General features: G+C 39.2%; 1 protein-coding gene across 4 annotated transcripts; it reads left to right on the top strand.

Annotated features, from left to right (window-relative positions):
• The first annotated feature begins 5,897 nt into the window (after positions 1-5,897).
• Positions 5,898-17,367, top strand: SNRPB2 (small nuclear ribonucleoprotein polypeptide B2). 4 transcript variants are annotated; one of them, XM_005568302.4, is made up of 7 exons: positions 5,898-5,933; positions 7,546-7,647; positions 8,043-8,215; positions 13,365-13,505; positions 14,610-14,660; positions 16,103-16,191; positions 16,622-17,367. In XM_005568302.4, the coding sequence occupies exons 2-7, from the start codon at positions 7,584-7,586 to the stop codon at positions 16,779-16,781; spliced, it is 678 nt and encodes a 225-aa protein (XP_005568359.1). In that variant the 5' UTR covers positions 5,898-5,933; positions 7,546-7,583; the 3' UTR covers positions 16,782-17,367. The 4 variants fall into 4 exon arrangements, with proteins under 4 accessions (XP_005568359.1, XP_045218413.1, XP_045218412.1 ...); XM_045362478.2 differs by having other exon boundaries at positions 5,898-6,076; XM_045362477.2 differs by having other exon boundaries at positions 5,898-6,171.
• The last annotated feature ends 2,306 nt before the right edge of the window (positions 17,368-19,673 follow it).

Here is a 19,673-nt window from a genome sequence, read left to right as displayed (position 1 = left end):
TGTGTGTGCATAATATTTTGTTTCATGGGGGCATCTCATGGGACTGAAATCTTAATTTTCTAGTCTCAAAGAGAACGGCAGTTGTATGATGCTACTTTAGCTGGCTTTAGGGGAGGGCAGTTGATACAATACTGAGCACAACCTACACGTCTCACAAAAAGTTCACCAAAAAAGTTCAGGTTTTCCCCACACTTCTTTGGATTAATGATCAGGTCCTCAAAGAAAAACTACCATTTCCAAACTTTATGGAATGCACACATTCTCATAACCTATCTGAGATATCACCCATTCTGGGGAGAGGGTATTCTGGTGCATGTGAAAGACACACTATTCTTAACATTAATACAGTAGTACACATCAGAGGCAATAGTCATATTCGGGTTTTTTCATTCCTAAAAACAAGACTGTATCCACAAAGAATAAAATAGTAAGAAATAAAATGAAAGAAAATTAATTGCACAAAATTATTTCCTCCCTGAACTGGGGGAGGGAGAGTGGTGCTTTTTAGGAAGTTTCAGCCAATATTGTCCCAACCTCCCAGGAAAACATAAACCTGATTTGATGCTCAACAATAACGCCTAGATATCCATCTTGGGATACGTTTCCAAGATCACAAGGACAGGAAAAAGGGCACCTGGCAAATTGTGCACTGGCCTGTGATGTTCCTACCTGGAAGTGATGCATGTCTTATGCTCTCACAATTCATTAGCCAAAGCAGTGACATGGCCATGCCCATTTTCAAAGGATGTAGAGTAGTGCAAGCCCTCCATGAGCCTGGAAGGAATAAGAATCACAATATTTGTGAACAGCTGAAATGACTATCACAAATTAGAAAGTGACCCAGGGCTCCCCAAACAAGCAATCGCCTGTTAAAAAGAATACATATTCCAGACTTTCTTTCTCTCATTTCAGGTTTATTTCCAAATGCCCAGTAGAAGGCAGTTAAAATAAAGTTTCAAAGAAATACAAGCTCCGTTGAAAGAAATAAGTCGATTTGTGTTTGGATAAGAAGATAGGATTCTGTATCTGATAGAATCTCTGTGGCTCCAAAGATAACTACAGTTTGATACTAGAACCATTCTTTTTTTTTTTTTTTTTTTTGAGGTGGAGTCTTGGTCTGTCACCCAGGCTGGAGTGCAGTGGTGTGATCCTGGCTCACTGCAACCTCCGCCTCCCGGGTTCAAGCAATTCTCCCACCTCAGCCTCCCGAGTAGCTGGGACTACAGGCATGCACTACTGTACCTGGCTTTTTTTTTTTTTTAATTTTTTTTTTTAGTAGAGACGGGGTTTTATCCCGGCCCGCGGGATAGTCAGAGCAGGCCCTGGAGGAGGGGGTGGGAATTTGGGGAACAAGAGACACGAGAAATAGAGACAAGACAGTGCTCTGATCAAGTCTCGTTTAATGGCGGTAATGCACTGCCTTATATACACTTGGAAGGGAAGGGGTTGGGCTAAGGCGGAAATGATCTCATTGCCGAGGGCGTGGCCAGGTTAGTTTCGGTTTCTCCGGTCGGAGGTCATGTTGCGCTTGCGCTGTTAAGTAACAATTTTCCCGGGCGCGGGAAAAGTGAGTGAAGAAGAAGCAGGAAGAGCGCCATCTTTAATGAGGTATTAGTACAGGGGAAAAAAGGCAAAGATAGGGAGAAGGTGTGGGGTGGAAATGAATATAGCTCAGGCGTTTAATCTTTAATTATTATTCGCTATGGCCGGGGCGTGCAGCTCGGGACAGGGTTTCACCATATTGGCCAGGCTGGTCTCAAGCTCCTGACCTCAAGTGATCCACCCCCCTCAGCCTCCCAAAGCTCTAGGACCACAGGCATGAGTCACCACGGCTGGCCTACCAACCATTCCTTTTTTTTTTCCCTTTTTTTTTTTCGAGATAGAGTCTAGCTCTGTCACCCAGGCTGGAGTGCAGTGGCGTGATCTCGGCTCACTGCAACCTCCGCCTCCTGGGTTCAAGTGATTCTCCTGCCTCAGGCTCTAGACTAGCTGGGATTACACCGACGCCCAGCTAATTTTTGTATTTATAGTAGAGACACGGTTTTACCATGTTGGCCAGGCTGGTCTCGAACTCCTGACCTCGTGATCCACCCACCTCGGCCTCTCAAAGTGCTGAGATTACAAACTGAGCCACCACGCCTGGCCCCAACCATTCTTAAAAAAGAAATGTTTAGGTTCTTGCTACCCAAAATGTGGTCTGGGACCAGCAGCATCAGCAGCATCTGGAAGTTTGCTACAAATGCAGCTTCTCAGCACTGGATTAAGATATCTGGGGAATGCCCATGAAATCAACGACATATCACTTTTGAAATTACAGTCAGGGCCTGGCAATCTTTTTTTTTTTTTTTTTTTTTTTTTTTTAAGCTGTTCTTTTTAAAATTTGTATTTCCAAACTGTCCTAAGGCTTAAGACACAAAAAATTTACAGTGATTAATTATAGGAGAAGCAAAACCCACTATATTTAAAAGTTGTGTGTGCATAATATTTTGTTTCATGGGGGCATCTCATGGGACTGAAATCTTAATTTTCTAGTCTCAAAGAGAACGGCAGTTGTATGATGCTACTTTAGCTGGCTTTAGGGGAGGGCAGTTGATACAATACTGAGCACAACCTACACGTCTCACAAAAAGTTCACCAAAAAAGTTCAGGTTTTCCCCACACTTCTTTGGATTAATGATCAGGTCCTCAAAGAAAAACTACCATTTCCAAACTTTATGGAATGCACACATTCTCATAACCTATCTGAGATATCACCCATTCTGGGGAGAGGGTATTCTGGTGCATGTGAAAGACACACTATTCTTAACATTAATACAGTAGTACACATCAGAGGCAATAGTCATATTCGGGTTTTTTTCATTCCTAAAAACAAGACTGTATCCACAAAGAATAAAATAGTAAGAAGTAAAATGAAAGAAAATTAATTGCACAAAATTATTTCCTCCCTGAAATGGGGGAGGGAGAGTGGTGCTTTTTAGGAAGTTTCAGCCAATATTGTCCCAACCTCCCAGGAAAACATAAACCTGATTTGATGCTCAACAATAACGCCTAGATTTGTTTAATGCTTGTTGTGAAAATAATTCCACTCTAGATAAATTTCTTAATGTAATCACCATCTAGGGAGAGAAAGAAGATACAGACGAATTGCCATACATTTTGTGGCTCTCTCTAACATAAATAAGACAAAATTTATCCACCAGTTTTATGATGCATTTTCCTTTATACATGGCTCCTCAAAACTACTGCAGCAGGATACCAAAAACATTTAATGAGAAACATAAAACAGGTGCAGATAAGGTAGAAAATATATGTGTATTCGGAGTCACTAAGAGACACCTCAGTTATCATCCTTACAATTTAGACATCTTGGCACAGTTTTATTCCCTACTGTTTGTAGTAATTTTTCTGCTACTCCGAAAATAAGCGAGTTTTATCATCTGCAGATGCATGACACTTGGATAGGGTGGTTATGGTGCTGCCTTCTTGTTTCTCTCGATTAAAAAAACCTGTTTCACAGGAAAGTAAATCATGATGCCTAACCCAAATATGAAAGAACAGACTGAGCAGAACTAACAAAACTCATTTGCCCTTCTAGTTTTAAAAAATGTGAGTTTTGGACAGCTGATTCCTGATCTGACCCTCAAGAAGTGGATCTGGTTATAAAGTGATGATGTTTTACAGTACATGTGACCATAGTTTAGCTGCTATAATATCCTTAATATAGTTATATAACCAGGCTATGCAAGGTTTCTCACAAAACCAGAAAAGCTACTCGATCCCTATCATTCCCTTCCTGCACTGTTTTCAATTACTGGCTTCTCAGATCATTCAGGAAACCACTGAGAATCATTAACAGGTTACTGGAATGCACAGAGTGACTTCCCAAGGACAGTGCACTGGCTCTTTTCAGAAGAACCTGGAAAAGTGCATGCAGACCATTGCAGCTGAGTTGGCAATGGATGATTTGCTTCTCACAGTGTAATGTACAATAGCTGTAATTTAATTGTTAATAGAACATGATATGCAGTCTGTCTTCAGGCCTCTGTGTTTCCTGTGGTATTTTCTTCTAGGTTGGAGTGTCTTTGCATAATCACATCTTATTCTCTTTTAACAGTTATCAACTCTTGGCTAGATCCCCTTATATAATAAAGAGTATAGTTTATTCTCAGTAGTTTAGCCATCCTCATTATCAACAAATAGAACTAACTGTTGAGATGCTCATACTAATACGCAGAATAGCTTGTCCTTTGTTATTTAGAAATTGTTTACATTAAGTTTACATTCTCTTTTAATTTGTTAAAGATATAATTCTTTGACTGAGATAGGAATTTCTCATTTATTTCTTCTTATTTATTTATTTATTTATTTATTTCAGAGATGAGATCTCACTGTGTTGCCCAGGATGATTTCAAACTCCTGGCCTCAACCAGTCCTCCTATCTCAGCCTCCGCAAATGCTGGGATTACAGGTGTGAGCTACTACACTCAGCCATTTCTTGTAGTATTAGATCTATATAATAAAAGGATGTTTTTCTGTGATCCCTTAACATTTTCTACACTCATCTGCATGTTCAAAGCATATTTGTTTACTGTTGCCTAGTTTTCCATGTCATTCATTCATTTATCCAATACATATTAATTATCAGTCACTATTCTCATTACTAAGGGTACTTGAGTGAACAGAGCAGACAAAATCCCCACCCTTAAGAAGCTTATATTATTTTCAAGTTGTTGCAACTTTAGGTGTTTTTTAAAAAATAAAAATTCCCAGCTGATAAAACTAACTTATTTGACAAGCTACCTGCCTCACCAATATAACCAAGTTATAGCCAGAACTCAGAAATAACATTTTTGAGCCTCACCAATATAACCAAGTTATAGCCAGAATTCAGAAATAACATTTTTGAGCATTTATTTTGTGTCTGGTAATGTGCCAACCACTTTACATTTATTTTAGCTCATTTAATGCCTACAACAACTAGAAGGAGATACTATTAGGATCCCTATTTTACAGACGAAAAGAGTGAAGATCAGAGAGATTAGTTAAGCAGAGGGTACAAGATTAGGTTCCACTTGACTCTTAACAACCATTTCATATTCCAGGTGATGCTTTACAGACATCTGATGAATGGATGAATGAATGAAAGCATGGGAATTTTTTTGGGAATTCCCATTCAGCTTGGCACAAATACTAACTCGTTAGACTACCCTAGAAAAATCTAGACTTTTTGTGGGAAGAAAAGAGTGGGAAGGGTGGTAGGGAATTATTTTTTCGAGTGAGTTGAGGCAGATGATCTTACAGATGATTGGGTTCTACTCAGCATGGTTGCCTTATCTGGTGAGAGATGAGAATTGGGCAGACACCAGTTCTGTTTGCCCTGGGCCCTCAAACTGGGTAGCCTCTGAGATTGAAGTTCATCAGCAGAGTGTTGGAGAACAGTTACTGCAGAGCCCCAGGAATCAGAGGAGACTTGGAGGCCGGAGGAACCGGCTATCCTAAAGGTGATTTTAAACCGGGGCAGCCAGAGCCCAAAGAAGGGCGAAACCAGGACTAACTGCCCCGTAGCATGAGAGGCAGAGCCTGTAAAATTACATAGGATTTGTAAAGGTGGAAGGCACTCTTGCGCGGGGCAAAGCTTCGCAAGGTCGTGGTAAGGGAAATGATTCACTCTTCTTCCCTATTCCCTCGCAGCATTGTCCCCACAAACCCCGTCCCTTTCCCCATTTCCATTTCCGGACTCTTCTCCTGCCCGCAGGGCATACGCACGCGCAAAGAGATTACCTACGGGCCGCCAGAGACCAGGAAGCATCGATCTGCTCTGCGCTCGGCTTGTAGACTTGTGGGCGCTCGATTGAGGAGCGTGGCAACGTTACTTCCGGTGCCTGGCTCCGTTTCCTGCTTTTGGTTCTTACGGGAGACTGCGTAGGCCTTAGGTGGGTTCGTGCACCTTTTACCTCGCTGTTTCGGTTTTCCTGGCTCCTCGGCCCTTCTCTCCCCTGTTGCAGCTGGGAGCGGACGAAGCGCGAAGCTGGGGTGGGGACGCGTTTGGCCCGGATTTGGATCTCGGAGTACCCGAGTAGGCTGGGGGCGAGGAAGAGATGGGAGACTGACTCAGGGGCCGGGCATCGCGTGGCAGCTCCCTCGGACTTCGTTAGGGGGCCTCGGGCGAAGGTGCTTGTGTCTGGAGAGGCGGGAGGCTTGCGCTTACGAAGTAAAGGATAATGTCCTTCTGCTTGTGCGAGGCGCTGACAGTTCACTGCGCTTTCAGGTGTCTTCCAGCGGTTTCCTTTTGGTAGTGGCGGGTAATTCAGGGTGCCCCTGTAACAGTCCAGCCCACGATCAAACCTCGCATGAAACCCCGCAAGAGCCTCCCCTTTGTCCCCCTACCTTCAGTTTGACCTCTGCCTCAGTCACTTCCCTTTCGTCGTCTCCTTTGTGACCCTTGCCGCTTCTCCAGATTTCGATTTAGGGGGTCCCAAGGCTTGGAGAAGCGTTATGTTTTACCTGTTACCTGCACAAGTGCAGCCCCTGCTTGTAGGCTCTTCCCTTGTCAATCATCCAATGCTATTCACGTACAGTGGATGCTCCGTAAATATTTGTGAGATAAAGGAATATGTGGGGCACACAAGGAAATCAAGCAGCTTCACAGTTTGCAAGTAAAAACCACGTTAAAAAAATGCAATAGTGTGGTGGACGAGGAAGAGAAGTGTAGAGGAGAAAGCAAGGGCTGAATTTCCAGGCTTGATGCTTATTAGCTGTGTGACCTTAGGCACGTTCCTTAACTGGTAATAGCTGTTAATAATAGCTACTTTAAGTGCTTACCGTTGATGCAAAACTGTGCTAGAACTCATTTAGTCTTCTGAGCTCGGTTGGGTAGGTTCTGTTACCATTCTCATTTTACTGATGAGGACCTGACAGATTAAGGAACTTCCCTCAGGCAAACAGCTAATAAGAAGCATAAATAGGATTTGAATTCACATATGGTTGGTACTAGAATCTGAGTTTAACGGTCATGCCACACTGCTGTCATTGAGCTCCCTTCTTTCAAGTCGGTTAGAGGTAACCTTGGAGTCCAGACAGCTTGGTGATACTGTATACAAATTAAGTAATAGGTATGGAAGGACTTTGTAAGTGCACCCAAGAAGTAGTTGGCAAACTCCATTAATGTCTAACCTTATGATTTTCACTGGATGTACATTTGCTACTTGGTCATTTTTCTTCAAATCTACATTTTAAATTATTGAGGAGGTGGAAAGAAAATATCACTTGTCATAAGTGAAAAGTAAGTGTGAAAATAAATGTGTTGAATTAAATGATGTTACTAAAATCTGGCTAGGTATTGGTGCTCCAAGTTTTGAGCATGAGAAACTCTTCTCCTTTTGTATGAAAAGGAGGGCTAGTAGGTGCTGGAGGTACACTAAAGGCTTCAGCCAAACTCACATCATCTAACAATTGGGATTGAAAGAGAAGTGAAAGGTTAATAATTCGTGTGTTGTGTCCTTATGCCACAGTCCAGTATAATTTACTCCTTCCTTTTTATAACAGATTTTTTACTGTCTCCTTCTGAAGAATTTAACACAAACATGGATATCAGACCAAATCATACAATTTATATCAACAATATGAATGACAAAATTAAAAAGGAAGGTAAGTGCTTTTAAAAATACTTGTTCACTACTAAAATGTGTTTATTTACTACTGTCTTAAAAATTGTATTGCCTCAAAACCTCTTACCTCGTCGTCTTAGTGCCTGAAATAATGGTTTATCCCATTACCTATAGGGATTTGAAGACTTTTAAAAAACAAAAATAGGTAGGAATTGACAGTGTGTACAGTCTGTTTCTACTCATAGATATAATGGTTTCATCTGACTTATAAAATTACATATAGCCAATGGGAATAGTATATGTTTTTATAAACATTAAATATATATAACTATAAATAAGTGAATGGTGGGGAGGCAACTCAATGCAGTATCATTTTATGAAGACTTTTGTCATTATCTTATTACCAATGACTTGTTTCTTTTCTAATTTGGACAGAATTGAAGAGATCCCTGTATGCCCTGTTTTCTCAATTCGGTCATGTGGTGGACATTGTGGCTTTAAAGACCATGAAGATGAGGGGGCAGGCCTTTGTCATATTTAAGGAACTGGGCTCATCCACCAATGCTTTGAGACAGTTACAAGGATTTCCATTTTATGGTAAACCAATGGTAAGCCAATTCTATTATTTCACTTTAATCAAGAAATTAATGATATTGATGGTACAGTAGATTTGTAAATATGCTTGAAACTGTGGCTGTTGCTTTCTGCTTTTAATTACGTGTGTTTGGGTTTATGTGTTTTTATAGAAAAACAATAGCAGTAGAGTTTAATTTATGACGGTTAAGATGGCTGAAAACAAAATACATTGAGATGTAGAATATTTAAAAAAATAATGGCAGTCTAGGCAATAGTCTTATCTCAAAAAGTTAGAAATTAATAATAACCTGGAAGACTTGAAAAGAAACCTGTTTGTAAACTTGTAAAACATTACAAAAGTCAGAAGCTAAAGGGGAAATTCAGTCTGAAGATTTAGAAAATGCTATAGTGAAATACTATATGTCAGAAGCTACACAGTCTAGATGAAACAGTGATCTAAAGAAAAATGATAGGTTCAAACTCATAGGTTTTAGGAATAACAATGGAAATGAAATTGTTTGGAGAGTTTTAAACTCGGGAATGACATAATGAGATTCACATCTAGCTGCTGGATGAAGGTCGCATTGTGGGAGGGACAGAAAGGAAGTGGGAAACTCAGGAGGCCCTTGATGTAAATCAGAGATGTAGAGGATTAGATAAGGGTGACCACAGAGTGTGAAGCAAGGGATTCTCTATGTCTGAGGGAATATACCGTACCTTGGGTGTGGATTCCAAACTGCTTTTTTTCTGCGATTAGAATGTGATGTGAAGGAGTGTTGGACAAAAAACCAAAGGCCAGGGTTTAGAGGAGCTGGGTCTTCATTCTGGTTGTACTGTTAACTGGCTCTGTGCATGGGTCAGTTTTACCACCTCTGAAGTGTAAACGAAGTGGTTCTTTGGTCTAATGCAGGCATCAGCAAAAACTGTAAAGAAGTACCTAATACTTTAGGCTTTGTAGGCCATATGTGGTTTCTGTTACCTATTCTTTTATGTGCTTATGTTTTTTAACAACCCTTTAACATTATCAAAAAAGCCATGGGCAGGGTTTGGCTCAGACTGTGGTACAGACCACTGATCTAATCCCTTCATTTTACAGATGAAGAACCAGGCACAGAAAGTTTAATTGTTCATCTAGGTTATAGTAATATAACCAGCGGCAGCATCAGGAGTTGACAACTAATCTAACAACTAGTATTGTGATTTTTTTTTTTCCTGTATTACAGGTCAGCAAACTTTCCATAAAGGACCAGATAGTAAATATGTTACGCTTTGCAAGCCAGATAATCTGTGTTGCAACTACCACTTAACTCTGCTTTTATAGCAGGAAGAGCAGTCACAGATAAGAACAGGCAGTGTTCGCTACAGACAGTAGTTTGAGGACCCCTGTTTGGTTGGTTGGTTGGTTTGTTTATTTATTTATTATTATTATTATTTTTTTGAGACGGAGTATTGCTCTGCCGCCCAGGCTGGAGTGCAGTGGCGCGATCTCAGCTCACTGCAAGCTCCACCTTTCGGGTTCACGCCAATCTCCTACCTCAGCCTTCCAAGTAGCTGGGACTACAGACGCCTGCCACCATGCCTGGCTAATTTTTTGTATTTTTAGTAGAGATGGGGTTTCACCATGTTAGTCAGGATTGAGGACTGCTGTTTTATACCACGATGTTTAATTCAGGACTGAGCACCTTTTTTTCTGTTACTAGAGCAAGTTCTTCTCATCCTCTATCCAGCCCTTCTTTTCCCATCACTTCCCAGCTGACTAGACACCATTTTTGTGGAAAGGCTTATCCCAGGAAACTGTGGGATAGTATCTGTGTAATCTAATTTTTAGTAAATTGGTGTTGCCTGAAACCAGTGGGTCTTGCATGGTAGTATGAAGAAACACCATAATTGAGATCTCAGTTGGCAGCGGCACAAGGTCTGGGTTTTAGCTTACATCTAAAATTACCTTAACTTGAAAGTACAGTTTCTTCCCATAGAGGGTTTAGAGCTATTTTGCTAAGTGGAGATGACAAGTTTGCATGTGTCTGTTACTCAGATACAGGAAAGGAAATGGTTTGCTGTGTTGGGCACCAGCTTCACCTTGCCAACTAATTATTTTTTAAAATTAGTGGGAAAATTGTATTAGATTGATTATTGTATTGAAGCATTTTGGGAGGTCCATTCTTTTCCTACGGAAAGGTAACAGATACTACCAAATCTCCAGCATCTTAGAAGAGGGGAAATAGAGTTTTTTGGGCTGTCTTGTTTATGTCTTATTGTGGTTTTAGTTGCTCTTCTGTTTTAACTCCAACATACCAGATCAGAAATGAACAAAATTTGCTATGACTTGGAACTCAGAACAGAATTACTCTCTCTGATTCAAGGACATTTAGTTAATGCCGAAAGTACCTTAGTAAAGTAGAACCGTCTTCCTAAGGGCTTCGTCATGAAAACTTTGGCATAAGTAAATCTTGCCCTTCTCTAAGTTGTGGTTAGACTTTTATCTCTAACAGGTATTTAGTCTAGACTAGGGTTTCTCAACCCTGTCACTTTGGACGTTTTGAAATGAATGATTCTTTGTTGCAGGGGCTGTCTTGTTCATTACAGGCTGTTTAACAGCATCCCTGGCCTCTACCCACAGGGTGCCAGTAGCATAACAACGAGTAATGTGTCCAGCTAGTGCCAGTTGTGCCCTGGCAGACAAAATCACCTCTGGTTGAGAACCACTGGTTTAAATGAACCAGCTAAGAGCTATTGTTGAGATCAGATATTTTCACAGGTGACTCGGTCATAAGGACAGACAAATCAGGTCACCCAAGATCTATTCAGGTCAGGCACAAGGTTGTAGATCCAAGGGAGTTGTGAGGGAACCCTTACGACGAAGTCAGAAGTTAGTCTAACCCTTCAAGCTGTCTCCTTTTGGTTAGATGATGATGGCAAGACTAGCAGAGTTGCATGCAGGGATAAGCACACTTAGAGCCACTGTGGTACAGCAGCCCAGACCAGCCAGAAAGAGCCTGGGATTCTGAGGTGTGGGTTTAGCCTTACTCCTTCCCCTCTTGTTTCCCCAGTGTAGTCATCTCTAGCTGAAGTAAAAAGAGGAAGAATTGATCTTGGTTTTGACAAATTCTCTGCTTTGTTAATCCACACTACTTTAAATTGTTTCTTGTTCTCTTCAGATCAAGATCAAATTCTTGTTATACAATAAAAGGCAATAAAATTTTGCATACCTATTTTATACAAAGTAATTTGTACAGATTACTACAGAGCAGTAATTTGTAGGATTATTGCATTTTGATCAGAGAGGCAGTAATTCTTTCAGCTCCGGGGAGGAAGAGTTTGCTTGAAATGGAGGTTGGAGATTACAAATAGTCATATCTAGATAACAGTTTAACTCATGGCAGAAATATTCAGACAGTTCATTGGCGCTGAGTGTAGTTATGTGATAATGCTTTAGGCCAGGGCTACTCAAAGTGTGGTCCCCAAGCCAATAACATTACCACCTTTGTGCTTGTTAAAAGTGCAGAATCCCAGGTTCGCCCAGACCTACTACATCAGAGCTTTTACCTGCTTTCCAGGCATTTGGAATGCAAACTATAATTGATGAAATGCTATCCTGGACAAGTTTTTGAACCTTTCCCTGTTGTAACAGGTGCCTCTTGGTGCCAGCATGGAAGGAATATGCAAGTGGTCCAGTCACACTATCTGTGATTCCATTCTTTTGTTTTCTTTTAAAACATTTTCAAATTTGGTAAGTTGTTTCCGCTGTTAAAGTCATTTCACGTAAAGGTGATAGATTCAAAGGAAAGTCATTCCCAGTCTTCTTCTGTACTTTAACTATTGGAAGTAACATTCCATATGACACATCCCACAGCTGATTGACACGTCATTGCTTCTATTGAGAGTCACTGGTAACGGGAAGGCAACTCTCTAATGCATTTTTTGTTGTTGTTGTTTTTGTTCTTTGTGCATCTGTTTTTTTAAACATACGTGCTTATAGCAGCTTTATTCATAATCGCCAAAAACTAGAAACCAAATATCCTTCATTGGATGATGTAAAACAAATTGGTACATCAATACGATGAAATACTACTTGCCGTTAAATGCAACGGCATAGATGAATGTCAAAGGCATTATGCCAAGTGAAGGAAGGCAGCCTCTGGGTTACGTGATGTATGATCCTATCTGTGTGACGTTCTGGAAAGGGCAGCAGGGACAGAGAACAGATGAGTGTTTGGAAGAGGAGGGATGGGGTAACAAAGGGGAAGCATGAGGGGATTTTTAGGTGATAGAACTGCCCTGTGTCCTGTTTGTGGTGGTAGATACATTAATCTATACAAGTGTTACAACTCAGAGCAGTACATCCAAAAAGTTACCAGGCAAAAAAGTTATATTTAAGGCCCCAAGTTTATGATGTTTAGAATTCTGAAAAATGAAAAAAAAATTCAAATAAACTTATTAAAAATGGTTTAAAAGAAATTTTCCATCTAATTTTCTGCCAGAAAAGTTGTTCTGTGGGGGCTCTGCCACACTAGCCCTAGTGTTCTGTGGGCCTATTCTATCTGTAAAACAGCATTAGTCTAGAACAGTGATTTTCTTTCTTTTTCCCAAGCTCCCTCAAATCGCATCCCCAGGTGCTCCCTCTGTGATTGTGGGGTGCGGGTAGGTTTGGAGGGAAAAGGGCATTTGGCCTCCACTGGGCTCTGGAGCCACAGTTCTAATCAGGCTGAGCAGTTTTGCTTTTGTTTGTTTTATATGTTGTTTGTTGAAAACCTCTGGATTAGAATAGCTGGTTCTGAGCCGGATTCCCAGGCACCGAGGAGATTTGAACAGTTCTGGATTCCAAAGCCTGCTGGTGGAGCCCACTCATTTGTCCCTTTAACACTTCAATGCACTTTTCTCTGTTCTTCGATTACATGGAGAGAAGCCGTGGCACAGATATTTCAAAGTCCTATGTTTCTCACACGAAAATGTATGGGTTTTTTAATCTAATAAACACACTTGAATCTTACTTTGTCTAAATTATGAATTATATCCCACAGTTTATTTCCATTTGGCACTCAGTATATTTTGACAGATTTCCTTAAGGATGTGTTTAAAATTAGCTTGTAGTGTATTTGTGTAATGAAATTTGAAATATTAATGACTAGTGTAAACATCCTTCAGCATGAGAAGTAACCTGTTTTCAAATAATTAAAACAGCGAATACAGTATGCAAAAACAGATTCGGATATAATATCTAAAATGCGTGGAACTTTTGCTGACAAAGAAAAGAAGAAAGAAAAGAAAAAAGCCAAAGCTGTGGAACAGACTGCAACAACCACAAACAAAAAACCTGGCCAGGTAAGATAGACCAAAAAAGTTCCTGTTTGTCTTAGTGTTAAAAACTTGATAGATGCTTGTCTTACAGGTGAGGAATGATCTTAGGCTTTTCTGTATATGTGCATAAATGTGTGTTTAAAAGGTGGTTTTAAGAAACTAGAATGGTTGACTTCTAAAATTCAGTATTAAGAAACAAAATATAAACCTTAACATATGCAGATTTATATTAAGCAACTTTAAATTTGCATGGCATTTAATTCCATCATTCTCTAAAATATGTTAATACTTTTTGGTTTATTTCTCAAGTTTTGCTGCCTATAAATAATACCGTAGTTATTGTTTTTAATCATGAGTACTTCACTCAAAGTGTCTTTCTTTGAACAATTCAGTAATACAAAATATAATTTGAAATACCAGATAAAAGTGAAATTAACTGCTGGGCCTCATGGTGGCTCATGCCTATAATCCCAGCACTTTGGGAGGCTGAGGTGGGTGGATCACCTGAGGTCAGGAGTTCGAGACCAGCTTGGTCAACATGGTGAAACCCCATCTGTACTAAAAATACAAAAAAATAGCCGACTGTGGTGGTGGATGCCTGTAATCCCAGCTACTCAGGAGGCTGAAGCAGGAGAATCGCTTGAACCCGGGAGGCAGAGGTGGCAGTGAGGCAAGATTACGTTGTTGCACTCCAGCCTGGGCGACAAGAGCAAGACTCCATCTCAAAAAAAAAAAAAAAAAAGTGAAATTTACCAAAAAGTAATTACTTCTGGATTGAAAGTGATTAAAAGTCAGTTTTACTAAATGACTTATGTCCAGCTGTTTTTAAAAGTAAGACTAGACCTTGGTTTTCTGTTATATTTCTTCATAATTTTAAAGCTAAGAGGTTAAATTTTATAATATACTATTTAAAGTTTAGGGCTAGCCTTAACAAAAATAACCAACAAATTAAGAACATGAATGTTTGAGTCAATGTTAAGATATAAATTCTTAAAGTAAAATTAGATGGAATAAGAAGGATATCTGTTGGAATTAATGTTATTTTTAATGCAGTATTTATAAATATAAATACCTGCTGCCTTTTTGGAGGGATTGGATATTTAAACTCTCCCTATTTCTTTTGCTTAGGGAACTCCAAATTCAGCTAATACCCAAGGAAATACAACACCAAATCCTCAGGTAATTTTTTTTCCATGTCGTGCTTACCTTAAAATAAGATTGTAAAAATTACAACGGTAGTATACAACAATTTGCATGTCTCCAAAAACAAAATGATTTCATCTGCAAGACATAGTGCGTTAAATTGTCCCCACTGTAATGTACAAACTCACTCCTGAAGAACATTTTAATTCCTTTTTAGAGGGAGAAAACAACACCTGACTTTATTTCTTGTTTTCCATAATTAATCAGTGACAGAATCAAAATGATAGACTTTAAACTCTGCGAGGGCTGGGAGCAAACATTTTTGTTTTCCCTGCAGTACCTAAAGCTTTCCACAGTTGCATGGGTGAGGGTTAACTGGAAGGGTCAGGGGCTCTCTTCCATTCCATTTGGTTGAAACGCTAGTGTTTTCTGGAGACTCATACACTCTTTGGGCATATAGTTTTATAGTTACCTTTGTACTTCCTGAACACAAATAAATTTCAGCCTTTTTTTTTTTTTTTTTTTTTTAAAGCCTCCTTGTACAAATGTTTTTGGAAACTCCGTATTAAATCTCCCCACGATGTACCTCAAAGAGAAAGCCTCAGTAATGTGCTGATGGTTTCATACTTTTGTTTTCAGATGCTGGAGTCTGGCAAGATCCTTAAATCCATAGAATTCTCTGTACCACTGAGGTTTTTCTCCTCTTGTTTTGAGTTACTTGGATTTTTCATCTCCTCAGCATTTATAGTCCAGTTCACAAATGCCAGCACTTAATCCTCTAAGCCTTGAGTTGTTCACTAATTGTTTTTTACACTTGCTCTTTTCTCTTTAATGAAAGTAGCCTGAAGACAGAGCTCTTTTCTTATATACAAGACCCTTTCTCTGGTTCCCCATAACCTCTGGGTGGGATATCAAATGAGTAATATCTAATAAACTAAGTGTTTGTTACTGCTTGTGTGTATGTAACTAGATGCTATGCATATCTCATTTACTTGCCAAAAATAAGTACATTAAAAGTCCCTAAGCAGTGGTTCTCAGTGGTAATCGTTCTAGTTCCTTTTTTTTTGTTTTTTTGGGTTTAATATGCTGGGAAGTAGTAATAGTAAAGAGGAATCAAGTATCTGATACTGAGTTTGGTGACCAGCTATGGAGGGGTGACATTGCTGGCCATCTGTAATTTTGTTAAGATCTTTGATTATGTTATCCAGGTGACAAAATTCTCCAATCACGACTCACCTCCAGATGTGTAAAATATAATTGTTTCATATACTGTTAAACACTTAAGAGATTTGCAATTTTCCAAACCTTTAATGTCTTGACTTGAATGTCTGCCTTGCTTAGTTACTGTAAGGTTTTGATTTATTTCTCCAGTGTCATTGTTTTTCAGCTTTATTGTTTGATATAGTAAGATTTCACGTGCCTAGCTTACGATGCTGTTTAAACTTACAAGCTAACTTTGCCTTTTTACTTTTTAATAGGTCCCTGATTACCCTCCAAACTATATTTTATTCCTTAATAACTTACCAGAAGAGACTAATGAGATGATGTTATCCATGCTGTTTAATCAGTAAGTTTTTTCATAAATAAGTCTGTTTTCTGAGAGCTTCCTCACAGGACAAGTAGCACTTCCATGGGTTGAATCCATTGATCACACAGCAGTAATTCCTTACAGGTTCATTGATTTGGTCTGGGATGAATCATGAATTGGAGCCAATTTGCCGATTTAGCAAATAAAGAGCTAAATTTCCTCTAATGTTTGAATTCTTAACTCTGATTGATATAACAAAGCTTTGATATAATATAAAATAGAATTAGTTTATTCTTGCAGTTCCTCCATGGTGTTAATTATATTTTAGGCTCTTCCATCTACTCAGTATTCTTGGGTAAGGTGTGGTTATTTTTCTTGGACTAATATTAGGAAGTTGCTTAACAAATTTTAACACAAAGCCAACATTTATGTACTTGCTGTATACGTGAATTGTTTTCCTTCTTTATAGGTTCCCTGGCTTCAAGGAAGTGCGTCTGGTACCAGGGAGGCATGACATTGCTTTTGTTGAATTTGAAAATGATGGGCAGGCTGGAGCTGCCAGGGATGCTTTACAGGGATTTAAGATCACACCGTCCCATGCTATGAAGATCACCTATGCCAAGAAATAACATTTGGGACAGTCGTCTTTAAAGGACTTGGTGTTATTTATAGTGTTTGTTTTGATAACATTTGGCTGGGTCATTTTAATAGTTAGAGATTAGGGGGAGTAAAAGTGAAATTTTTGTGAAGGACTTAAATTATCCAGTGTTTCTTTAGCCTTGGTGAACTATGAAATACGAAGACCTTAATTTTGTACAATAAACTTTGTATTCTGTGTATATAATGCTTTCTTTATTGACTCATTGCCCTATCATCAAATGACTGTTCTGGTCTAGAACACACTTAAGGTTTATAAAATTGTGTAATAGGATGCTTTTCTAGTGTTATTTTGATGGAGCTAATGATACAACATCATTGAACCATTTTAATAAAAGTTAAGTAGAATTAGATCACAGAAGTTAGTAGGTGACTGTTGTATTAATGGTAACAATGATTGTTCTGGGTATTAGAAGAAAATGAGATCCAGGTGGGATCTAAATTTGATCTTTGTATCCTTTTAAGAAATGAATATATTATTTTGCTGGTAGTAGGGATTCCACAGGTTTTCTTCATTCAGTATTAAATAAAGGCTGTGCTTACTGTTTACTGAGAAAACGGAACGGGAATGCTGTCTTCAAACTGCATTTAATGCTCTTTCCTTCGTGAGGCAGGACTGTTTTGAAGTTAATGCTCAACCTCTTTAGTGAAAGACCTCCAGGGTAAAAATGTTACTATCTATAGTCTTTTTTTTTTTTCCCCTTAAGACAAATAGGCTGATTAATAAAGAGTTGCCAGTGCTAAGCTTGCTACTTCTTTGTAATTCTTAGACACCAATGTTCAAATATTTCCAAAGCCCATTTTCTTTAGCTTTTGATTTATATTTAAGCCTGTTGATTCAGTCCTCTGCTGAATAAACCATGAGTATCTCCAGAAGTGGACAATTTGTTTTTACAAGTATAGTACATATTGATAGTAACAACAACAAGAAAACAGTACTTTTTTTTTGGTATTCCTGTGTTACTATTCCTTGAACAAAACTTTTATCACTTGGAATTTTTATTGTCTACTTATGGAAAGACCACTTTTAGACTTATGTAGACAGATTATCACATCACTCTTATGCATACATAAAGGGGAAAAATTTTTTCCTATAACTTTGCCACATTTAGTCTGACTCTCCTGAATAACTTTTTTAACCCAGTTGTCAAGCTCCTGTACTTTTGTAAAATATATTAATAGTGAATTACTAGAAAATGGGCCATGCTCTTGTATATTACAGTGATGTCAATTGCTGATAAATTTTCTATACTGTACTTTTCTAAGAACTGAATGTAATTCACAGACTGATCCCGTGCCCAGGCCTGGCCATGCTTTGAGTGGCTGTATTGGAGCAGAAAGGTCAGGGTGGCTCACCTGGGGTGAGAATGAGGGGGGTGAATAGTAAGAGGGGTCGTGTAGGTCTTCTTAAGGATTTGCTTATAATCCGAGTGACATGGGGAACAATTTTAGAGAATTTTTTAATGTGGTTTAGAATTTACATACAATAAAGTTCACCTATGTTAGTGTTCCCTTTGATGAGTTTGGGCTATTGTATATAGTCATGTAATAATCATAAGTACAGAGCATTCCATCACCCCCAAAAGTTCCCTTGTACCCCTTTGCAGTCAGTCTATTTCCCCCTACTCCTGGCGCTAGTCAACTACTGATCTGCTTTCTGTCCCAACAGTTTTGCCCTGTCTGGAATGCTTTGGAAATGTATCTATTGTTGCCTATACCAGCAGTTCCACCAATGAATGGGCATTTGGGTTCTCCAATTTGAGGCTATTAAGAAAGTGGCTATGAACATTTACATACAAGTCTGGGCATATGTTCTGTTAGATTTCAAGCAGAAGAGTAATAAGTTAGTTTGATACAATTTCTGATTTATATAAAAGTTGCAGAAATAGTACACAGAACTCTCATAAACACTTCAAATTAATCACCAATGTTTCTAGGCTTCTGGGCTATTTGAGGTTGTGGTTACGTTGACCCCATTATTCCATGATACTTCAATGTGTGTCTTAAGTACAAAACCACCCTCCCACATAACCACAATATGACCATCAAAACCAGGAACTGTGGCTGGGCGCGATGGCTCATGCCTGTAATCACAGCAGTTTGGGAGGCTGAAGTGGGAGGGTCATGTAAGACCAGCTGGGGCAACAGTGAGACCTTGTCTCTACAAAAAGTAAATAAGCTCGATGTGGTTGCGTGTGCCTAAAGTCCCAACTACTGGGGAGGCTGAGGCAGGAGGATTGCTTGAGTCCAGGAGGTTGAGGTTACAATTATGTGTGATCATGCCACTGTACTCCAGTCTGGGCAACAGAGTGAAACCCTGTCTCAAACAAAACAGGAAATAATCCCATGTTATCATCCAATCCAAGTTTTGTTTGTATTCCAATAATGGCTCAATAATCCAATCCAGGATTGTGTTGCATGTAGTTGTCATGTTTCTTTAGCCTCCTGCTGATTCCTCAGCTTCTCATCTTTCATCATGTGAATTTTATATAGTCTGTCTACCTTTGGATATATCTACACAGTTATGTTAAAAACTATGAATGTATAAGAATGTCTCTGCAGTCTTAACAGCGTTGAGTTCATCCTGGCTTTCCCCCTTCCCCTGTGTGTAACTCACTTCTCCACCAGTCCCATTAACTTCAATATATTCTATTCACTTATTTTCCCAAATCTTTCCTATGCAATCAAACTCTATAAAGTAATCCTTCAATAAGGAGCAGGGGAAAGGAAAAAGGAGTTAGCGATGCTTTAAAGAAGATTTGATCAAACTAAGATCTTTTGACCTTCCCTATCTCACCCATCTTTGGGAATGTGAGTTTTGAGGAATGATTGAAGGGAGTAGATGTTATTTAATATAGTGGTTC

The sequence above is a fragment of the Macaca fascicularis genome, chromosome 10, assembly GCF_037993035.2.
Source record: "Macaca fascicularis isolate 582-1 chromosome 10, T2T-MFA8v1.1".
Classification (NCBI taxonomy): domain Eukaryota; kingdom Metazoa; phylum Chordata; class Mammalia; order Primates; family Cercopithecidae; genus Macaca; species Macaca fascicularis.
Note: the sequence above shows the minus strand (reverse complement) of the source record. Positions and strands in the feature narration are given on the sequence as shown.